At 37.5% G+C, this 21,745-nt stretch overlaps 1 protein-coding gene across 1 annotated transcript; it reads right to left on the reverse strand.

Moving 5' to 3' along the window:
* Positions 1-1,637: 1,637 nt before the first annotated feature.
* LOC147646773 (uncharacterized) lies at positions 1,638-2,754 on the reverse strand. The gene is made up of 2 exons (XM_086873005.1): positions 2,444-2,754; positions 1,638-2,124 (listed from the first exon to the last, which is right to left on the reverse strand). Exons 1-2 carry the CDS (start codon positions 2,696-2,698, stop codon positions 1,927-1,929), a joined length of 453 nt encoding a protein of 150 aa, XP_086729131.1. The 5' UTR covers positions 2,699-2,754; the 3' UTR covers positions 1,638-1,926.
* Between the last annotated feature and the right edge of the window lie 18,991 nt (positions 2,755-21,745).

The raw sequence follows: 21,745 nt of genomic DNA on the forward strand, positions 1-21,745 counted from the left end.
TCATGTATTTAATTACCTAGTGAGTATAAGAGGGAATGAAGTTAATACCGCGCAGATTTCAAGCAAAACACGGCTTTTTAATGTGCTTCAGTATAGGCTATGCACAAGTAAATAGACATGATCTTTAAGCTTCAGTTACCTTGAATTACCCTATGCATATTCAAATTCAGATTGATGAATGCTGAACCAAAAGCAGACATCATATGGTTAATTGAAGTTCTTTTCATTCAGAGGCAAACTATTTTCATTGCTTTGTTTTGAGGGTGGGTTGTTTTTGATGGGGTTTTTTTCTGCTAAGGCAATGGCAAGCATTTATTTATCCAGCTCCCTCCACATTTTCCACCATCGTTATAGCCAGTGACCCCTGCAGTGATAAGTGGTCAATGACCCTCAGCCAGGGTGAGCTGCAGGAACCTTACAGACGTGCCTGTTCTTTCTCACAGGGGTAGAACAAGTGCAAGAGCACAGTGGCATTTTGCTAAAAGCTACTATTTTTCCCAACAGGTTCTTCTACAGGCAGAATCAAATGCTTTCTTCAAGAGCAACCACATCTTTTCTCTGCCTGAAAGGTTGTGTTTGTTTGGGTTTTTTTCTCCTCCCTTAGGTGAGAGATAAAAAAGTGAAGAGGAAAGCCAGTGGAAATGTCAAAAGTACCAACTGGTAGTAATTTGGTATGAGTGTCTCCATTTACACTTCAAACTTGCTCTTTGAGAACTTGGAGCTGTATTTAAAATGGATTTTGCTAGGTGGTCTGCTGCTGATGATCTGCATTTCTTCTTCCATTTCTTTGCTGTGCTTGTTTGCTATTGCTGCTGAATGTCCCCAAAAAGTAAAGTGGTGTGGAAGAGTTGAGCTTCTGAACCAGCTTCTGAAATTCTAAAGCTGATCTGTAAGTTTTATTCCTATGGGATTTTTAAAAGTAGATATGTCATCAAAGTTAACTTTCTTCAGAAAGCAACAAGACTGTCGTCCTTCCACTGATACTCTTTTTATTTAACAGAGGTATTTGATGGTGCTGTAAAGGGGCAAGATGCAGAATGAATTTGAGAGAAGTCATTGAAACTGGGAGCACAGATGGTTGATTCCTACAAATCAAAAAACGGATGTTTTGTAGGCAAATGAAATCTAATCCTATTTGGAGGGTCAACAGGATAAATAGAAAGAACTAAATACAGATCTATATAGATAAACTCCCCCCAGAAATCTATGAAGCAGGACTGATAGCTGCCATAGCCCAGGCAGCCTGTGGATCTAATTGCCTGCCTGAATTCAGCCCTTGCCTGGATCCCAGGGGAGACGTCTCTGCATTTCTCTCCCAGCATTCCAGGGATGATCCTGCTCCTTTCATGGTGCCCCAGAGTCCTGCGAGCCCCCCGTCTTGGGGCCATCCTGATGCCTGCCGGGGCCTTTAGGGTCCCCCCTGACGTGCAGACAGGGTTTGACTCCAAGCTTCCTTGGAAGGTGGAGGCAGGTGAATATTGGCCACCTTCTTCTTTCCCGCAGCCCTCCATACTCTTGCAAACCCTGCTGGGGCACTCGGGCTCTCCATTGCAGGCAGTCTGGAGCTGCCATGCAAACCCATCTCTCAAGGAGTCCCCAGGTCTCAGGTGCAACATCAAGAAAATGACACAGCAATGTGTAGAAAACGTGAACTTTATTCACTTGACTACTTCTAAAATCTACACTACAACGTTACTTGAAGACTATGGGGTAAGAATCTTAAGCCTAAAATACTTCAATACTTCAACTGTTTAGAATTGAACACTAAGGGAAAGGTCAACTTCTTGGGGGAAACGTGGTGGGGAATCCTACAACTAACAATAGGGGTGTGGCTAACTTCTAAGATGAGGAACGTCGCAGTGCCTGGGCTGGGCACTGGTCACACATTCCCCGTAATGTTCTGAAGACAGAGTGCCGCACTGGAGGTCAGAGCTGCGGGGAGGTGCGGAGTCTCCTGCCAATGCCCTCTTTTGCCGCCGTCTTGGTTGTTGGTCTCGGCTGAGAGCGAAGGCACAACCGCATCAAGTCACGGTTGTGCCTCAGCAGCTGCATCAACTTCTTTGGACAGCCGTGTCTTCGATGGCGGCGGGGCCCTGCACGGCCTGAAGGGCTCCGGAGATTCCGCTGCAAGGCAAAGCGCAGGGATCCCCATGGAAGAGGCAGAGGGGCAGAGCGGGGCCGGCACCCACAAAGTGGGGCTGCCTTTGGCCTCGGAGACAGAGACTCGGGCTCAGTTGGGCTGGGCTGCCCCGGGGAAGAGGCTGCAGGAGGCAGAGCTCTGGCCGCCTCTGCTTGGTGCTGTCCATGGGGCTCAGCCCCTGGGCCGGATTCCCCAGTCAGGAGCTCAGGCCCCTTCTGCTGCAGGGCATTGGCCAAAGGGTGCCCAAGAGGCCCTCAAGGTCTGCCCCATCCCGCCTCCCTGACCCCCCCAGCCCCGCCTCACCTCTTTCCAGCATCTCTGAAATCTTCTCTCAAGGGCCCATCCCATGGCCATGCCTATGATGAGCACGCCAACCAGCAGGACTGCCCAGGACACCCACAGGATCTGCTCAGGGTCCGTCTCCTCCGGGTAGAAATCCTCCGGAAGCATAGGAGAGGCATCCGTGCTCTGCTCAAGTTTGCTGGAAGGGTCGAGGGGATGGGCCAAGAGCAGCAGCACGTAAAGCTGCAGCAGCGAGGAAGAGCCGTGAGCAGCCATAGAGCTCTGCCGGCAGCACAGAGGCTCTGGGCGTCTCTCTGCAAGCAGGTCTGCCTGGGCTCTGGGGCGCAGCAACAGCTGGCGACAGTTGCCAGGCACCGTGCCGTCGCCAGAGGCTGTGATGTCACAGAAGCACAGAACGCCCTGGCCTCAGAGAGCCCTGAGAGAATGTTGAGTCCAACCTGTGAGCCATGGCGGCAATCATGGCCAGCAGAGCGGGGCCCGAGCGCTGCGGCCTGGCTTGCCTTGCCCACCTGCCACAAGGATGACTCCAGCAGCCCCCTGTCAGGCCATTGCAGGATCTAATGGCCCTTTCTGGGCACAAGTTCTTGCCAACGCCCAGCGTAAACCTCCCTTGGCACAGCTTCAAAGCCTTGTTGGCATCTGCTCTCTCTTGTCCTTGCCCATCTGGCTGGCGCTGCCGTGTTGCTCACTGGCCTGTCTGTGGGAGAAGAGGCTGTGCCAATGAGTGCTGCTCAACTTTGAGGCCATTCAAAGAAGGATTTGATTGTGCCTGCTGTGGGAAGGAAGATGCGTGCACATGGCCACTTCTCATAGGTTTTACCGCAGATTTTCATCAACAGCTGTCCTACTGAAAGTAAAGTCTGTTTTAGTGAGTATTTGAGGGGTTCCAGAACACAATGGCATCTCAGGGAAATTCTGCTGGTTCAGTTCTACTGAAGTTTTGAGATGAGTTGCAAATCCTGAAAATTTTCTCCTTGCCGAGGTGGTAATTTCACAGTTTAGATTGTGGGGATATTGATTGCTCAGTGTTGAGGACCTAATGTAACTTTCAGCAGCAGAAATTTTCAACATCCAGTGATTGTCTTTGAGACAAAAACATTTGAAATCTTTTTTTCTGTGGACAGGAATTGCTTCTGCGTTACTTCACATCATCCATTAAAAATTTGATGCCTGGAAAAAGTCCCGAGTGCTGTGTGATTTCCTTGGTCGTTTTCTTTGGAATGGCTTCCCCCCCATTTTCTGAAGCTAGCCACAGAAAGGTAATAGATGGGTGAGAAGTTATGAAAGGCCAACTGGTGTAGATCTTTGCCTCCTGTTTCGAGGTCTGTGGTGAGCTGTGAGTCAAAGAGCTGATTTGACGCTCTGGAGGTCAGAACTGAGGGGAGATGCGGAGTCTCCTCCCAATGCCCACTTTTGCCGCTGACTTGGTTCTTGGCCTCGGCTGAGAGCAGTAACGAAGGTGCAGCTGCATCAGGTCACAGTTCTGCCTCAGCAGCTGCATCAACTTCTTTGGACAGCCCTGTCCTCGGTGACGGCGGGGCAATATAAATACAATATAAATTCCAGCTCATGCTTTCCCCAAAAGCCTCATTTAATTTATCCAGGATTAAAAATTAAAGAAAAACTAAAAAATAACTTAAAAGCATTTCACATAGTATGTCAAATACTATCATTTCCATCTGAAGTGTTCATCATTATTATATTTTTCTGAAGTGAATTACCAAGTCTCCTGCACCCATCTTCCCAAAATCTGATTCTAAGTGCTTGCTAGTTTAATCCCTTAGGAAGCAAAGGTAGCCCCAGGTGTCTCTGGATGAACAGAAATTAAGCAGCAAAGCTTGACAAAGTATATTAAATTGTCCATAAACTCAATAAAGATTTTCCACTCCAGAGATAGCTATCACCAGCTTATGAATTTTGCTAGGGCAGGTTTAGTGAAGAAAAACTAGGTCTTTATTACCAAATCAGTTAGGAGTTGTTCTACTGTACTGCCGGTAGGATGGGAGTATAAACACCATATTCTTCACAGCCTCATCCACAAAGAATTCCACCTTAAAATTAAGGCTGCTTTGGAGTTTGACCAAATGGAAATTCACTTATAAAACACAGTGCTGGCAGCATGGTCAGTCTTTGCAATACAAAACTGGGAACTAACAGCAGATTCCTGATCACATCTCCAAGGCTGAGAGTCCAGAACTGTAGTGGTGGCCAGGCCCTCGCTGACTGCCAAACCTCCAGCCATCATCCCTTCCTCTCCCAGGGACAGGCGAGAAAATGAGATCGGCAGAAACTAGAAAGCAAAAATGAAGAAGGTCATTGATGAAACAGACTGTAGTGGTTTAGAAACTAGCACGCAGATTTAGATGAAAACACATCTTATTGATCAGCAATTAAAATGAATACTTAATTCTATTATTCTGCATTATTATTAGACAGTCCAAGACAGCCAAGCTGACCTCAAGCTTGCTGAAGCATCGGGGCCAGGCAGTGCACAGCTTCCCAGGAGCTGATTTACCCATCGTTCTCAAGTGAATTGACCTGCCCACAGCCCCACAGGAGAACTGCTAGGCTGCAAAATAAAAAATGAGCTCTGCTTAAGAGTCAAACCCCAGCACACAGACCATATTAAAGGAAGAATGAAACCTGCAGCATTTGATTGACCTTCAATGCCCTGAGAAGACGACAAATTCCCCAAAATGAACAAGTTTCCAAAATACAAAGCAAAGGACTGATTTTGATGGATCAAATGTTAAATAGGCCTGTGAAATTGGAGTTTTGATGGATTTTTCTGAGATTGTGTGGAAAGTTGTCAAGATTTTGTGGGATGTTTCTGGAATTTGGTAGGGTTTGGAGAAGATTTCTGTAATTTTGTGGGACGTTTCTGGAATTTTGTGTGATTTTGTAGAATTTTGTGGGATATTGAGGGGACTTGAAGAATTTTGATGGATTTTTCCGATATTGTGTGGAAATTTGTCAAGATTTTGTGGGATGTTTCTGGAATTTGGTAGGGTTTTGAAAAGATTTGAAGAATTTTGTTTGATGTTTCTGGAATTTTGTGGGATATTGAATTTACTTGAAGAATTTTAATGGATTTTTCCGAGATTGTGGGTAAACTTGACACGATTTTGTTGCATATTCCTGGAATTTGGTAGGGTTTTGAGAAGATTTCAGGAATTTTGTCGGATTTTTCTGCAATTTTGTGGAATTTTTGTTTAATTTTGAAGAGACATGAAGAATTTTGAGTGATTTTTTCTAGATTGTGTTGAAAAGTTTTCTCGTTTCTGTAGGAAGTTTCTGGAATTTGGTAGGGTTTTGAGAAGATTTTGGGGATTTTGTGGGATGTTTCTGGAATTATTTGGGAATTTTGAGGAGACCTGAAGAATTTTGATGGATTTTTCCTAGATTGTGTGGAAAGTTCTCAAGATTTTGTGGGCTATTACGTGAATTTCGAAGAGTTTTGAGAAGATTTATAGAATTTTGTGGGATCTTTCTAAAATTTGGTAGGGTTTTGAGAAGATTTGTGGAATTTTGTGGGATGATTCTGGAATTTGGTAGGGGTTTGAGAAGATTTCGGGGATTTTATGGGGTGTTTTTGGAATTTTTTTAGGTATTCTGGAGACATGAAGAATTTTGATGGATTTTCCCTAGATTGTGTGGAAAGTTGTCAAGATTTTGTGGGATGTTTCTCGAATTTGGTAGGGTTTTGAGAAGATTTTGGGGGATGTTTCTGGAATTTTATGGGAATTTTTTGTGGAATTTTTTTTGATTTTTAGGAGATATGAAGAATTTGGATGGATTTTTCCTAGACTGTGTCGAAAATTGTCAAGATTTTGTGCGATGTTTCTGGAATTTTGTGGGACTTTTTTGGAATTTTAAGGCATCTTGATGGATTTTTCCTAGATTGTGTGGTAAATTGTTAGGATTTTGTGGGAAGTTTCTGTAATTTGATAGGGTTTTGAGAAGATTTTGAGAATTTAGGGGGATGTTTTAGGAATTTTGTGGGATATTGAGGAGACATGAAGAATTTTGAGTGATTTTCCCTAGATTGTGTGGAAAGTTGTCAAGATTTTGTGGGATGTTTCTGGAATTTGTTAGGGTTTCAAGAGGATTTTGTGAATTGTGTGGGATGTTTCGGGAATTTTGTGGAATTTTTTTGGATATGGAGTAGACATAATGAATTTTGTGAGATTTTTCCTAGATTGTGTGGAAAGTTGTAGAGATTTTGTGGGATGTTTCTAGAATTTGGTAGGGTTTTGAGAAGATTCATAGAATTTTGTGGGATGTTTCTGGAATTTTGTGGGAACTTTGTGGAATTTTGAGGGATTTTAAGGAGACATGAAGAATTTTGATGGATTTTTCCTAGACTGTGTGGAAAGTTCTCAAGATTTTGTGGGATGTTTCTGGAATTTTGTGTTATTTTTGTAGGATATTAAGGCATTTTGATGGATTTTTCCGAGATTGTGTGGAAAGTTGTTGAGATTTTGTGGGATGTTTCTGGAATTTCGAAGAGTTTTGAGAAGATTTTGGGAAGTTTGTGTGATGTTTCTGGAATTTTGTTGCGTTTTCTCAAGGTTTATCACAATTTGTGGGATGTTTGAGAAATTTTGTGGGATTTTCGTGGGTATTTGAAAAAATTTTAATTATTTTGCAAGATTTACCTGGAATTTAGTGGCATTTCTTTGCAATGTTCTGGGATACTGAGGAGACTTGAACAATTTTGAGGGATTTTTCTTATTTTGTGTCAATTTGTGGAGATTTTGTGGGATGTTTCTGGAATTCTGTGGGATTTCTGTAGAATTTTGTGAAATATTGACATGACTTGATGAATTTTGATGCATTTTTCCTAATTTGTGGGGGAAGTTGTCAAGATTTTGTGGGATGTATCTGGAATTTTGAGGAATTTTTGTGGAATTTTGAGGAATTTTGAGGCAATCTGAAGAATTTTGAAGGATTTTTCCGAGATTATGTGGAAAGTTCGCAAGATTTTGTGGGATGTTTCTAGAATTTTGTGGGAACTTTGTGGAATTTTGAGGGATTTTGAGGAGACATGAAGATTTTTGATGGATTTTTCCTAGACTGTGTGGAAAGTTGTCAAGGTTTTGCAGGATGTTACTGGAATTTCGAAGGGTTTTGAGAAAACTTTGGGAATTTTGTGGGATGTTTCGGGAATTTAATGTAATTTTGTGGAATTTTGAGGGATTTTGAGGCAACCTGAAGAATTTTGAGGGATTTTTCTGAGATTATGTGGAAAGTTGTCAAGATTTTGTGGGATGTTTCTGGAATTTTGTGGGAATTTTTTGTGGAATTTTTTTTGATTTTTAGGAGATATGAAGAATTTTGATGGATTTTTCCTAGACTGTGTCGAAAATTGTCAAGATTTTGTGGGATGTTTCTGGAATTTTGTGGGACTTTTTTTGAATTTTAAGGCATCTTGATGGATTTTTCCTAGATTGTGTGGAAAGTTGTCAAGATTTTGTGGGATGTTTCTGGAAGCTGGTAGGGTTTTGAGAAGATTTTTGGAATTTTTTGGGAATTTTGTTAATTTTTTGGGGATATTGACTAGACATGAAGAATTTTGATGGATTTTCCCTTGTTTGTGTGGAAAGTTGTCAAGATTTTGTGGGATGTTTCTCAAATATGGGAGGGTTTTGAGAAGATTTTGGGAATTTAGGGGGATGTTTCTGGAATTTTGTGGGAATTTTGTGGAGTTTTGAGGGATAATGATGAGACATGAAGAATTTTGATGGATTTTTCCTAGACTGTGTGGAAAGTTGTCAAGGTTTTGCAGGATGTTACTGGAATTTCGAAGGGTTTTGAGAAAATTTTGGCAATTTTGTGGGATGTTTCGGGAATTTTGTGGAATTTTTTTGGATATGGAGTAGACATAAGGAATTTTGTGAGATTTTTCCTAGATTGTGTGGAAAGTTGTCGAGATTTTGTGGGATGTTTATTTAATATGGTAGGGTTTTGAGACGATTCATAGAATTTTGTGGGATGTTTCTGGAATTTTGTGGGATCTTTGTGGAATTTTGAGGGATTTTGAGGAGACATGACGAATTTTGATGGATTTTTCCTAGACTGTGTGGAAAATTGTCAAGATATTTTGGGATGTTTCTGGAATTTTTTGGGACTTTTGTGGAATTTTAAGGCATCTTGATGGATTTTTCCTAGATTGTGTGGAAAGTTGTCAAGATTTTGAGGGATGTTTCTGGAATTTTGTGGGATATTGAGGAGAAATGAGGAATTTTGATGGATTTTTCAAAGAGAGTATGGGAAGTTGTCAAGATTTTTTTAAGCATGTTTCTGGAATTTGGTAGGGTTTTGAGAAGATTTCTCGAATTTTGTGGGATGTTTTTGGAATTTGGTAGGGTTTTGAGAAGATTTGGGGAATTTTGTGCAATGTTTCTGGAATTTTGAGGGATTTTTGTGGAATTTTGTGGGATTGTCAGTAGACATGAAGAATTTTGATGGATTTTTCCTAGATTTTGGGGAAAGTTGTTAAGATTTTGTGGGATGTTTCTTGAATTTGGTAGCGTTTTGAGAAAATTTCGGGAATTTTGTGGGATCTTTCTGGAATTTCAGGTAATTTTGTGGAATTTTGAGTGATTTTGAGGAGACATGAAAAGTTTTGAGGGATTTTTCCGAGATAATGTGGAAAGTTGTCAAGATTTTGTGGGATGTTTCTGGAATTTGGAAGGGTTTGGAGAAGATTTCTGTAATTTTGTGGGACGTTTCTGGAATTTTGTGTGATTTTGTGGAATTTTGTGTGATATTGAGGGGACTTGAAGAATTTTGATCTATTTTTCCGATATTGTGTGGAATGTTGTCAAGATTTTGTGGGATGTTTCTGAAATTTGGTAGGGTTTTGAAAATATTTCAAGAATTTTGTGGGATGTTTCTGGAATTTTGTGGGCTATTGAATTTACTTGAAGAATTTTGATGGATTTTTCCTAGATTGTGGGTAAACTTGACACGATTTTGTTGCAAATTTCTGGAATTTGGTAGGGTTTTGAGAAGATTCATAGAATTTTGTGGGATATTTCTGGAATTTTGTGGGATTTTTGTTGAATTTTGAGGAGACATGAAGAATTTTGAGTGATTTTCCCTAGATTGTGTGGAAAGTTCTCAAGATTTTGTGGGATGTTTCTGGAAATTTGTGTTATTTTTGTGGGATTTTCAGGTATTTTGACAAGACATGGAGAATTTTGCGGGATTTTTCCTGGATTGTGTGGAAAGTTGTCAAGATTTTGTGGGATGTTTCTGGAATTTGTTAGGGTTTTGAGAAGAATTTGGGAATTTTTTGGGAATTTTGTAAAATTTTGGGGGATATTGACTAGACATGAAGAATTTTGCTGGATTTTTCTTAGATTGTGTGGAAATTTGTCAAGATTTTGTGGGATGTTTCTAGAATATGGTAGGGTTTTGAGAAGATTTCGGGAATTTTTTGGGTTGTTTCTGGAATTATGTTGGATTTTTTTTGAATTTTGAGGTATTTTGACAAGACATGGAGAATTTTGATGGATTTTTCATGGATTGTGTGGAAAGTTGTCAAGATTTTGTGGGATGTTTCTCGAATTTGGTAGGGTTTTGAGAAGATTTCACGAATTTTGTGGGATTTTTCTGGAATTTTGTGGGAATTTTGTGGAGTTTTGGGGGATAATGATGAGACATGAAGAATTTTGATTGATTTTTCCTAGATTGCCTGGAAAGTAGTCAAGGTTTTGCGGGATGTTACTGGAATTTCGAAGGGTTTCGAGAAAATTTTGGGAATTTTGTGGGATGTTTCGGGAATTTTGTGGAATTTTTTTGGATATGGAGTAGACATAAGGAATTTTGTGAGATTTTCCCTAGATTGTGTGGAAAGTTGTAGAGATTTTGTGGGATGTTTATTTAATATGGTAGGGTTTTGAGACGATTCATAGAATTTTGTGGGATGTTTCTGGAATTTTGTGGGATCTTTGTGGAATTTTGAGGGATTTTGAGGAGATATGAAGAATTTTGATGGATTTTTCCTAGACTGTGTGGAAAATTGTCAAGATTTTGAGGGATGTTTCTGGAATTTTGTGGGATATTGAGGAGAAATGAGGAATTTTGATGGATTTTTCAAAGAGAGTATGGAAAGTTATCGAGATTTTTTTGGGGATGTTTCTGGAATTTGGTAGGGTTTTGAGAAGGTTTTTGGAATTTTGTGGGATATTGAGGAGACATGAAGAATTTTGAGGTTTTTTTCCGATATTTTGTGGAAAGTTCTCAAGATTTTGTAGGATGTTTCTGGAATTTTGAAAAGTTTTGAGAAGATTTCTCGAATTTTGTGGGATGTTTCTGGAATTTGGTAAGGTTTTGAGAAGATTTGGGGAATTTTGTGCAATGTTTCTGGAATTTTGATGGATTTTTGTGGAATTTTGTGGGATTGTCAGTAGACATGAAGAATTTTGATGGATTTTTCCTAGATTGTGGGGAAAGTTGTTAAGATTTTGTGGGATGTTTCTTGAATTTGGTAGCGTTTTGAGAAAATTTCGGGAATTTTGTGGGATCTTTCTGGAATTTCATGTAATTTTGTGGAATTTTGAGGGATTTTGAGGAGACATGAAAAATTTTGAGGGATTTTTCCGAGATAATGTGGAAAGTTGTCGAGATTTTGAGGGATGTTTCTGGAATTTTGTGGGATATTGAGGAGAAATGAGGAATTTTGATGGATTTTTCCAAGAGAGTATGGGAAGTTGTCAAGATTTTTTTAAGCATGTTTCTGGAATTTGGTAGGGTTTTGAGAAGATTTCTCGAATTTTGTGGGATGTTTTTGGAATTTGGTAGGGTTTTGAGAAGATTTGGGGAATTTTGTGCAATATTTCTGGAATTTTGAGGGATTTTTGTGGAATTTTGTGGGATTGTCAGTAGACATGAAGAATTTTGATGGATTTTTCCTAGATTGTGGGGAAAGTTGTTAAGATTTTGTGGGATGTTTCTTGAATTTGGTAGCGTTTTGAGAAAATTTCGGGAATTTTGTGGGATCTTTCTGGAATTTCAGGTAATTTTGTGGAATTTTGAGGGATTTTGAGGAGACATGAAAAATTTTGAGGGATTTTTCCGAGATAATGTGTAAAGTTGTCAAGATTTTGTGGGATGTTTCTGGAATTTGGTAGGGTTTTGAGAAGATTCATAGAATTTTGTGGGATATTTCTGGAATTTTGTGGGATTTTTGTTGAATTTTGAGGAGACATGAAGAATTTTGAGTGATTTTCCCTAGATTGTGTGGAAAGTTCTCAAGATTTTGTGGGATGTTTCTGGAAATTTGTGTTATTTTTGTGGGATTTTCAGGTATTTTGAGAAGACATGGAGAATTTTGCGGGATTTTTCCTGGATTGTGTGGAAAGTTGTCAAGATTTTGTGGGATGTTTCTGGAATTTGTTAGGGTTTTGAGAAGAATTTCTGAATTATGTGGGATTTTTCTGCAATTTTGTGGGATTTTTGTTTAATTTTGAAGACACATGAAGAATTTTGAGTGATTTTTCCTAGATTTTGTTGAAAAGTTTTCTCGTTTCTATAGGAAGTTTCTGGAATTTGGTAGGGTTTTGAGAAGATTTTGGGAATTTTCTGGGATGTTTCTGGAATTTTTTGGGATATTTATTTATGCTGAAGAATTTTGATGGATTTTTCTGAGATTGTGTGGAAATTTGTCAAGATTTTGTGGGATGTTTCTGGAATTTTGTTGCGTTTTCACAAGGTTTATCACAATTTGTGGGATGTTTGAGAAATTTTGTGGGATTTTCGTGGGTATTTGAAAAAATTTTAATAATTTTGCAAGATTTACCTGGAATTTAGTGGCATTTCTTTGCAATGTTCTGGGATACTGAGGAGACTTGAACAATTTTGAGGGATTTTTCTTATTTTGTGTCAATTTGTGGAGATTTTGTGGGATGTTTCTGGAATTCTTTGGGATTTCTGTAGAATTTTGTGAAATATTGACATGACTTGATGAATTTTGATGCATTTTTCCTAATTTGTTAGGGAAGTTGTCAAGATTTTGCAGGATGTTACTGGAATTATGTTGGATTTTTGTGGAATTTTGAGGAATTTTGAGGCAATCTGAAGAATTTTGAGGGATTTTTCCGAGATTATGTGGAAAGTTCTCAAGATTTTGTGGGATGTTTCTAGAATATGGTAGGGTTTTGAGAAGATTTTGGGAATTTTGTGGGATGTTTCTGTAATTTGGTAGGGTTTTGAGAAGATTTTGGGAATTTTGTGCAATGTTTCTGGAATTTTGAGGGATTTTTGTGGAATTTTGTGGGATTGTCAGTAGACATGAAGAATTTTGATGGATTTTTCCTAGATTGTGGGGAAAGTTGTTAAGATTTTGTGGGATGTTTCTTGAATTTGGTAGCGTTTTGAGAAAATTTCGGGAATTTTGTGGGATCTTTCTGGAATTTCATGTAATTTTGTGGAATTTTGAGGGATTTTGAGGAGACATGAAAAATTTTGAGGGATTTTTCCGAGATAATGTGGAAAGTTGTCAAGATTTTGTGGGATGTTTCTTGAATTTTGTGTGATTTTGTGGAATTTTGTGTGATATTGAGGGGACTTGAAGAATTTTGTTGGATTTTTCCGATATTGTGTGGAAAGTTGTCAAGATTTTGTGGGATGTTTCTGGAATTTGGTAGGGTTTTGAAAATATTTCAAGAATTTTGTGGGATGTTTCTGGAATTTTGTGGGCTATTGAATTTACTTGAAGAATTTTGATGGATTTTTCCTAGATTGTGGGTAAACTTGACACGATTTTGTTGTAAATTTCTGGAATTTGGTAGGGTTTTGAGAAGATTCATAGAATTTTGTGGGATATTTCTGGAATTTTGTGGGATTTTTGTTGAATTTTGAGGAGACATGAAGAATTTTGAGTGATTTTCCCTAGATTGTGTGGAAAGTTCTCAAGATTTTGTGGGATGTTTCTGGAAATTTGTGTTATTTTTGTGGGATTTTCAGGTATTTTGACAAGACATGGAGAATTTTGCGGGATTTTTCCTGGATTGTGTGGAAAGTTGTCAAGATTTTGTGGGATGTTTCTGGAATTTGTTAGGGTTTTGAGAAGAATTTGGGAATTTTTTGGGAATTTTGTAAAATTTTGGGGGATATTGACTAGACATGAAGAATTTTGCTGGATTTTTCTTAGATTGTGTGGAAATTTGTCAAGATTTTGTGGGATGTTTCTAGAATATGGTAGGGTTTTGAGAAGATTTCGGGAATTTTTTGGGTTGTTTCTGGAATTATGTTGGATTTTTTTTGAATTTTGAGGTATTTTGACAAGACATGGAGAATTTTGATGGATTTTTCATGGATTGTGTGGAAAGTTGTCAAGATTTTGTGGGATGTTTCTCGAATTTGGTAGGGTTTTGAGAAGATTTCACGAATTTTGTGGGATTTTTCTGGAATTTTGTGGGAATTTTGTGGAGTTTTGGGGGATAATGATGAGACATGAAGAATTTTGATTGATTTTTCCTAGATTGCCTGGAAAGTAGTCAAGGTTTTGCGGGATGTTACTGGAATTTCGAAGGGTTTCGAGAAAATTTTGGGAATTTTGTGGGATGTTTCGGGAATTTTGTGGAATTTTTTTGGATATGGAGTAGACATAATGAATTTTGTGAGATTTTCCCTAGATTGTGTGGAAAGTTGTAGAGATTTTGTGGGATGTTTATTTAATATGGTAGGGTTTTGAGACGATTCATAGAATTTTGTGGGATGTTTCTGGAATTTTGTGGGATCTTTGTGGAATTTTGAGGGATTTTGAGGAGATATGAAGAATTTTGATGGATTTTTCCTAGACTGTGTGGAAAATTGTCAAGATTTTGTGGGATGTTTCTGGAATTTTGTGGGACTTTTGTGGAATTTTAAGGCATCTTGATGGATTTTTCCTAGATTGTGTGGAAAGTTGTCAAGATTTTGAGGGATGTTTCTGGAATTTTGTGGGATATTGAGGAGAAATGAGGAATTTTGATGGATTTTTCAAAGAGAGTATGGAAAGTTATCGAGATTTTTTTGGGGATGTTTCTGGAATTTGGTAGGGTTTTGAGAAGGTTTTTGGAATTTTGTGGGATATTGAGGAGACATGAAGAATTTTGAGGTTTTTTTCCGATATTTTGTGGAAAGTTCTCAAGATTTTGTAGGATGTTTCTGGAATTTCGAAAAGTTTTGAGAAGATTTCTCGAATTTTGTGGGATGTTTCTGGAATTTGGTAAGGTTTTGAGAAGATTTGGGGAATTTTGTGCAATGTTTCTGGAATTTTGATGGATTTTTGTGGAATTTTGTGGGATTGTCAGTAGACATGAAGAATTTTGATGGATTTTTCCTAGATTGTGGGGAAAGTTGTTAAGATTTTGTGGGATGTTTCTTGAATTTGGTAGCGTTTTGAGAAAATTTCGGGAATTTTGTGGGATCTTTCTGGAATTTCATGTAATTTTGTGGAATTTTGAGGGATTTTGAGGAGACATGAAAAATTTTGAGGGATTTTTCCGAGATAATGTGGAAAGTTGTCAAGATTTTGTGGGATGTTTCTGGAATTTGGAAGGGTTTGGAGAAGATTTCTGTAATTTTGTGGGATATTTCTGGAATTTTGTGGGATTTTTGTTGAATTTTGAGGAGACATGAAGAATTTTGAGTGATTTTCCCTAGATTGTGTGGAAAGTTCTCAAGATTTTGTGGGATGTTTCTGGAAATTTGTGTTATTTTTGTGGGATTTTCAGGTATTTTGACAAGACATGGAGAATTTTGCGGGATTTTTCCTGGATTGTGTGGAAAGTTGTCAAGATTTTGTGGGATGTTTCTGGAATTTGTTAGGGTTTTGAGAAGAATTTCTGAATTATGTGGGATTTTTCTGCAATTTTGTGGGATTTTTGTTTAATTTTGAAGACACATGAAGAATTTTGAGTGATTTTTCCTAGATTTTGTTGAAAAGTTTTCTCGTTTCTATAGGAAGTTTCTGGAATTTGGTAGGGTTTTGAGAAGATTTTGGGAATTTTCTGGGATGTTTCTGGAATTTTTTGGGATATTTATTTATGCTGAAGAATTTTGATGGATTTTTCTGAGATTGTGTGGAAATTTGTCAAGATTTTGTGGGATGTTTCTGGAATTTTGTTGCGTTTTCACAAGGTTTATCGCAATTTGTGGGATGTTTGAGAAATTTTGTGGGATTTTCGTGGGTATTTGAAAAAATTTTAATAATTTTGCAAGATTTTCCTGGAATTTAGTGGTATTTCTTTGCAATGTTCTGGGATACTGAGGAGACTTGAACAATTTTGAGGGATTTTTCTTATTTTGTGTCAATTTGTGGAGATTTTGTGGGATGTTTCTGGAATTCTGTGGGATTTCTGTAGAATTTTGTGAAATATTGACATGACTTGATGAATTTTGATGCATTTTCCTAATTTGTGGGGGAAGTTGTCAAGATTTTGTGGGATGTATCTGGAATTATGTTGGATTTTTGTGGAATTTTGAGGAATTTTGAGGCAATCTGAAGAATTTTGAGGGATTTTTCCGAGATTATGTGGGAAGTTCTCAAGATTTTGTGGGATGTTTCTAGAATATGGTAGGGTTTTGAGAAGATTTTGGGAATTTTGTGGGATGTTTCTGTAATTTGGTAGGGTTTTGAGAAGATTTTGGGAATTTTGTGCAATGTTTCTGGAATTTTGAGGGATTTTTGTGGAATTTTGTGGGATTGTCAGTAGACATGAAGAATTTTGATGGATTTTTCCTAGATTGTGGGGAAAGTTGTTAAGATTTTGTGGGATGTTTCTTGAATTTGGTAGCGTTTTGAGAAAATTTCGGGAATTTTGTGGGATCTTTCTGGAATTTCATGTAATTTTGTGGAATTTTGAGGGATTTTGAGGAGACATGAAAAATTTTGAGGGATTTTTCCGAGATAATGTGGAAAGTTGTCAAGATTTTGTGGGATGTTTCTTGAATTTTGTGTGATTTTGTGGAATTTTGTGTGATATTGAGGGGACTTGAAGAATTTTGTTGGATTTTTCCGATATTGTGTGGAAAGTTGTCAAGATTTTGTGGGATGTTTCTGGAATTTGGTAGGGTTTTGAAAATATTTCAAGAATTTTGTGGGATGTTTCTGGAATTTTGTGGGCTATTGAATTTACTTGAAGAATTTTGATGGATTTTTCCGAGATTGTGGGTAAACTTGACACGATTTTGTTGCATATTTCTGGAATTTGGTAGGGTTTTGAGAAGATTCATAGAATTTTGTGGGATTTTTGTTGAATTTTGTGGAGACATGAAGAATTTTGAGGTATTTTCCCTAGATTGTGTGGAAAGTTCTCAAGATTTTGTGGGATGTTTCTGTAATTTGGTAGGGTTTTGAGAAGATTTTGGGAATTTTTGAGGGATTTTTCCAGTATTTCTTTGGGTTTTTTTAGAATTTTGAGGGATTTTTGAGGACACATGAAGAGTTTTGACGGATTGTTCGTAGATTGTGTGGAAATTTGTCAAGATTTTGTGGGATGTTACTGAAATTTCGAAGGGTTTTGAGAAGATTTCGCGAAATTTGTGGGATATTTCAGGAATTTTGTGGGAATTTTGTGGAATATTTTTTGGGGATATTGAGGAGATATGAAGAATTTTGAGGGATTTTTCCTAAATTGTGTGGAAAGGTGTCCAAATTTTGTGGTATATTTTTGGAATTTGGTAGGGTTTTGAGAAGATTTTGGGAATTTTGTGTGATTTTTGTGGAATTTTGTGGGATTTGGAGGAGACATGAAGAATTTTGATGGATTTTTCCTAGATTGTGTGGAAAGTTCTCAAGATTTTGTGAGCTATTACGAGAATTTCGAAGGGTTTTGAGAAGATTTAGAGAATTTTGTGGGGTGTTTCTAAAATTTGGTAGGGTTTTGAGATGATTTTTGGAATTTTGTGGGATTTTTCTGGAATTTGGTAGGGGTTTTAGAAGATTTCGGGGATTTTATGGGGTGTTTTAGGAATTTTTTTAGATATTGTGGAGACATGGAGAATTTTGATGGATTTTTCCTAGATTGTGGGGAAAGTTGTTAAGATTTTGTGGGATGTTTCTTGAATTTGGTAGCGTTTTGAGAAAATTTCGGGAATTTTGTGGGATCTTTCTGGAATTTCAGGTAATTTTGTGGAATTTTGAGGGATTTTGAGGAGACATGAAAAGTTTTGAGGGATTTTTCCGAGATAATGTGGAAAGTTGTCAAGATTTTGTGGGATGTTTCTGGAATTTGGAAGGGTTTGGAGAAGATTTCTGTAATTTTGTGGGACGTTTCTGGAATTTTGTGTGATTTTGTGGAATTTTGTGTGATATTGAGGGGACTTGAAGAATTTTGATCTATTTTTCCGATATTGTGTGGAATGTTGTCAAGATTTTGTGGGATGTTTCTGAAATTTGGTAGGGTTTTGAAAATATTTCAAGAATTTTGTGGGATGTTTCTGGAATTTTGTGGGCTATTGAATTTACTTGAAGAATTTTGATGGATTTTTCCTAGATTGTGGGTAAACTTGACACGATTTTGTTGTAAATTTCTGGAATTTGGTAGGGTTTTGAGAAGATTCATAGAATTTTGTGGGATATTTCTGGAATTTTGTGGGATTTTTGTTGAATTTTGAGGAGACATGAAGAATTTTGAGTGATTTTCCCTAGATTGTGTGGAAAGTTCTCAAGATTTTGTGGGATGTTTCTGGAAATTTGTGTTATTTTTGTGGGATTTTCAGGTATTTTGACAAGACATGGAGAATTTTGCGGGATTTTTCCTGGATTGTGTGGAAAGTTGTCAAGATTTTGTGGGATGTTTCTGGAATTTGTTAGGGTTTTGAGAAGAATTTGGGAATTTTTTGGGAATTTTGTAAAATTTTGGGGGATATTGACTAGACATGAAGAATTTTGCTGGATTTTTCTTAGATTGTGTGGAAATTTGTCAAGATTTTGTGGGATGTTTCTAGAATATGGTAGGGTTTTGAGAAGATTTCGGGAATTTTTTGGGTTGTTTCTGGAATTATGTTGGATTTTTTTTGAATTTTGAGGTATTTTGACAAGACATGGAGAATTTTGATGGATTTTTCATGGATTGTGTGGAAAGTTGTCAAGATTTTGTGGGATGTTTCTCGAATTTGGTAGGGTTTTGAGAAGATTTCACGAATTTTGTGGGATTTTTCTGGAATTTTGTGGGAATTTTGTGGAGTTTTGGGGGATAATGATGAGACATGAAGAATTTTGATTGATTTTTCCTAGATTGCCTGGAAAGTAGTCAAGGTTTTGCGGGATGTTACTGGAATTTCGAAGGGTTTCGAGAAAATTTTGGGAATTTTGTGGGATGTTTCGGGAATTTTGTGGAATTTTTTTGGATATGGAGTAGACATAAGGAATTTTGTGAGATTTTCCCTAGATTGTGTGGAAAGTTGTAGAGATTTTGTGGGATGTTTATTTAATATGGTAGGGTTTTGAGACGATTCATAGAATTTTGTGGGATGTTTCTGGAATTTTGTGGGATCTTTGTGGAATTTTGAGGGATTTTGAGGAGATATGAAGAATTTTGATGGATTTTTCCTAGACTGTGTGGAAAGTTGTCAAGATTTTGTGGTTTATTTCAGGAATTTGTTAGTGTTTTGATAAGATTTTGTGCATTTTGTGGGATGTTTCGGGAATTTTGAGGGATTTTTGTAGAATTTTGTGGGATTGAGGACACATGAAGAAGTTTGATGGATTATTCTTAGATTTTGTTCAAAGTTGTGAAGATTTTTGGGGGTGTTTTTGGAATTTGGTTTTGTTTTGAGAAGATTTTTTGAATTTTGTGGGATGTTTTTGGAATTATTTGGGAATTTTAAGGAAACATGAAGAATTTTGACGGATTTTTCCTAGATTTTGTGGAAAGTTGTGAAGAATTTGTGGGAGATTTCTGGAATTTGGTAGGGTTTTGAGAAGATTTCGGGAATTTTGCCAGATGTTTCTGGAATTATTTGGGAATTTTGAGGAGACATGTTGGAATTTGATGGATTTTTCTGAGATTGTGTGGAAAGTTGCCAAGATTTTTGGAGGGAGTTTGTGGAATTTGGTAGTGTTTTGAGAAGATTTTGGGATTTTTGTGGGATGTTTCTGGAATTTTTTATGTTTTTTTGGAATTTTGATCGATTTTGCGGAGACATGAAGAATTTTGATGGATTTTTCCTCGATTGTGTGGAGAGTTGTGAAGATTTTGTAGGATGCTTCTGGAATTTTGAAGGGTTTTGAGAAGATTTTGAAAATTTTGTAGGATGTTTTGGGAATTTTGTGGGATATTGACTTGACTTGAAGAATTTTGATGGATTCTTCCCAGATTGTGTGGAAAGTTGTCAAGATTTCATAGGATGTTTCTGGAATTTTGAGGGACATTGAGTTGACTTGAAGAATTTTGGTAGATTTTTCCTAGATTCTGTTGAATGTTGTCAAGATTTGCTAGGAGGTTTCTAGATATTGGTGGGGTTGTGAGAAGATTTTGGGAATTTTGTTGGATGTTTCTGGAATTATTTGGGAATTTTGAGGAGACATGAAAAATTTTGATGGATTTTTCCTAGATTGTGTAGAAATTTTTCAAGATATTGTGGAATGTTTCAGGAATTCTATTGGATTTTGAGATGATTTGGGGAATTTTGTGGGTTGTTTCTGGAATTTTGTGCGATATTGAGTTGGCTTGAAGAATTTTGATGGATTTTTCCTAGATTTTGTGGAAAGTTGTTGAGATTTTGTGGGATGTTTTTGGAATTTGGTAGGATTTTGAGAAGATTTTGGGAATTTTGTGGGATGTTTCTTGAATTTGGGAGGGTTTTGAGATGACTTTGGGAATTTTGAGGGATGTTTCAGGAATTTTGTGGGATATTGAGTTAAGTTGAAAAATTTTGATGGATTTTTCCTAGATTGTATGGATCGTTGTCAAGATTTTGTGGGATGTTTCAGGAATTCTGTAGGGTTTTGTGACAATTTTTTAAATTTTGTTGGATGTTTCTGGAATTTTGTGGGATTTTTGTAGAATTTTGAAGGATTTTGAGGATACATGAAGAATTTTGCGGGTTTTTTCCTAGATTGTGTGGAAAGTTGTTCAAGATTTTGTAGAATGTTTCTGGAATTTTGAGGGACAATGAGTTGACTTGAAGAATATTGTGGGATTTTTCTGAGATTGTGTGGAAAGTTGTCAAGATCTTGTGAGATGTTTTAGGAATTTCGTAGGGTTTTGAGAAGATTTCAGGAATTTTGTCCGATGTATCTGGAATTATTTGGGAATTTTGAGGAGACACATTGGAATTTGAGGGATTTTTCTGAGATTGTGTGGAAAGTTGCCACAATTTTTTGGGTAGTTTCTGGAATTTGGTAGTGTTTTGAGAAGATTTTGTGAATTTTGTGGGATGTTTCTGGAATTTTGTGTGATTTTTGTAGAATTTTGTGGGATGTTGAGGAGACATGAAGAATTTTGATGGATATTTCTTAGATTTTGTTCAACGTTGTCAAGATTTTGTGAGATGTTTCTGGAATTTGGTCGGGTTTTGAGAAGATTTCAGTAATTATTTGGGATGTTTTTTGAACTTAGAGGGATTTTTCTTAGATTGTGCAGAAAGTTCTTGATATTTTGTGGGATGTTTCTATAATTTCATAGGATTTTTCTGGAATTTTAAGGCATATTGAGTTGTCTTGAGGAATTTTGAGGGATTTTTCCTAGATTGTGGGGAAAGTTGTCAAGGTTTTTTGGCATGCTTTAGGCATTTTTTAGGGTTTTGAGAATTTTGGGGGAATTTTGTGGGATGTTTCTTGAATTTTGTGGGATTTTTGTGGATTTTGAGGGATTTTGAGGAGATATGAAGAATTTTGATGAATTTTTCCTTGATTGTGTGGAAATTTGTCAAGATTTTTTTTGATGTTTCTGAAATTTGGTAGGGTTTTGAGAAGATTTCAGGAATTTCGTGGGATATTTCTGGAATTTCTTATGTATTTGAGAGAATTTTGTTGGGCTTTTTGTTGTAATGCAGTTAGGAAAAATGGTATGACCCAAATAATGTACCCCTAAAAATGTAGATTTGTAAGTTCTTTCCCTTATCTTGTTCTCCCCAGGTTCCCTTATTGGTTGTGTAAATTCCCACAGCCCCTTCCCCTGTCCTGAAAAAGGAGTGCCTGTCCATACCTCTTCCTCTTTCCCTTCTGCCATCTCACCCTGAAGGATCCCAAGAAATAAAGCTGCAACTGCCATCTCAGCATAGGGAAAGAGCCTCGTTTTTAGGGCCTCGTCTGGCAAGCTAAAACTACCTCCCCAGCCTCCCTGCCCGCTGCGGGGTGGA

The sequence above is a fragment of the Cyanistes caeruleus genome, unplaced genomic scaffold (genome assembly GCF_971803275.1).
Source record: "Cyanistes caeruleus unplaced genomic scaffold, bCyaCae1.hap1.1 HAP1_SCAFFOLD_80, whole genome shotgun sequence".
Classification (NCBI taxonomy): Eukaryota; Metazoa; Chordata; class Aves; order Passeriformes; family Paridae; genus Cyanistes; species Cyanistes caeruleus.

Bases quoted from the DNA above. Each gene is read 5' to 3' on its own strand.
- LOC147646773 (XM_086873005.1), bottom strand. From the start codon at position 2,698: ATGGCTGCTCACGGCTCTTCCTCGCTGCTGCAGCTTTACGTGCTGCTG. The intron at 2,125-2,443 runs GTGAGGCGGGGC...TTTGCCTTGCAG, and splicing joins TTCAGAGATGCTGGAAAGAG to CGGAATCTCCGGAGCCCTTC.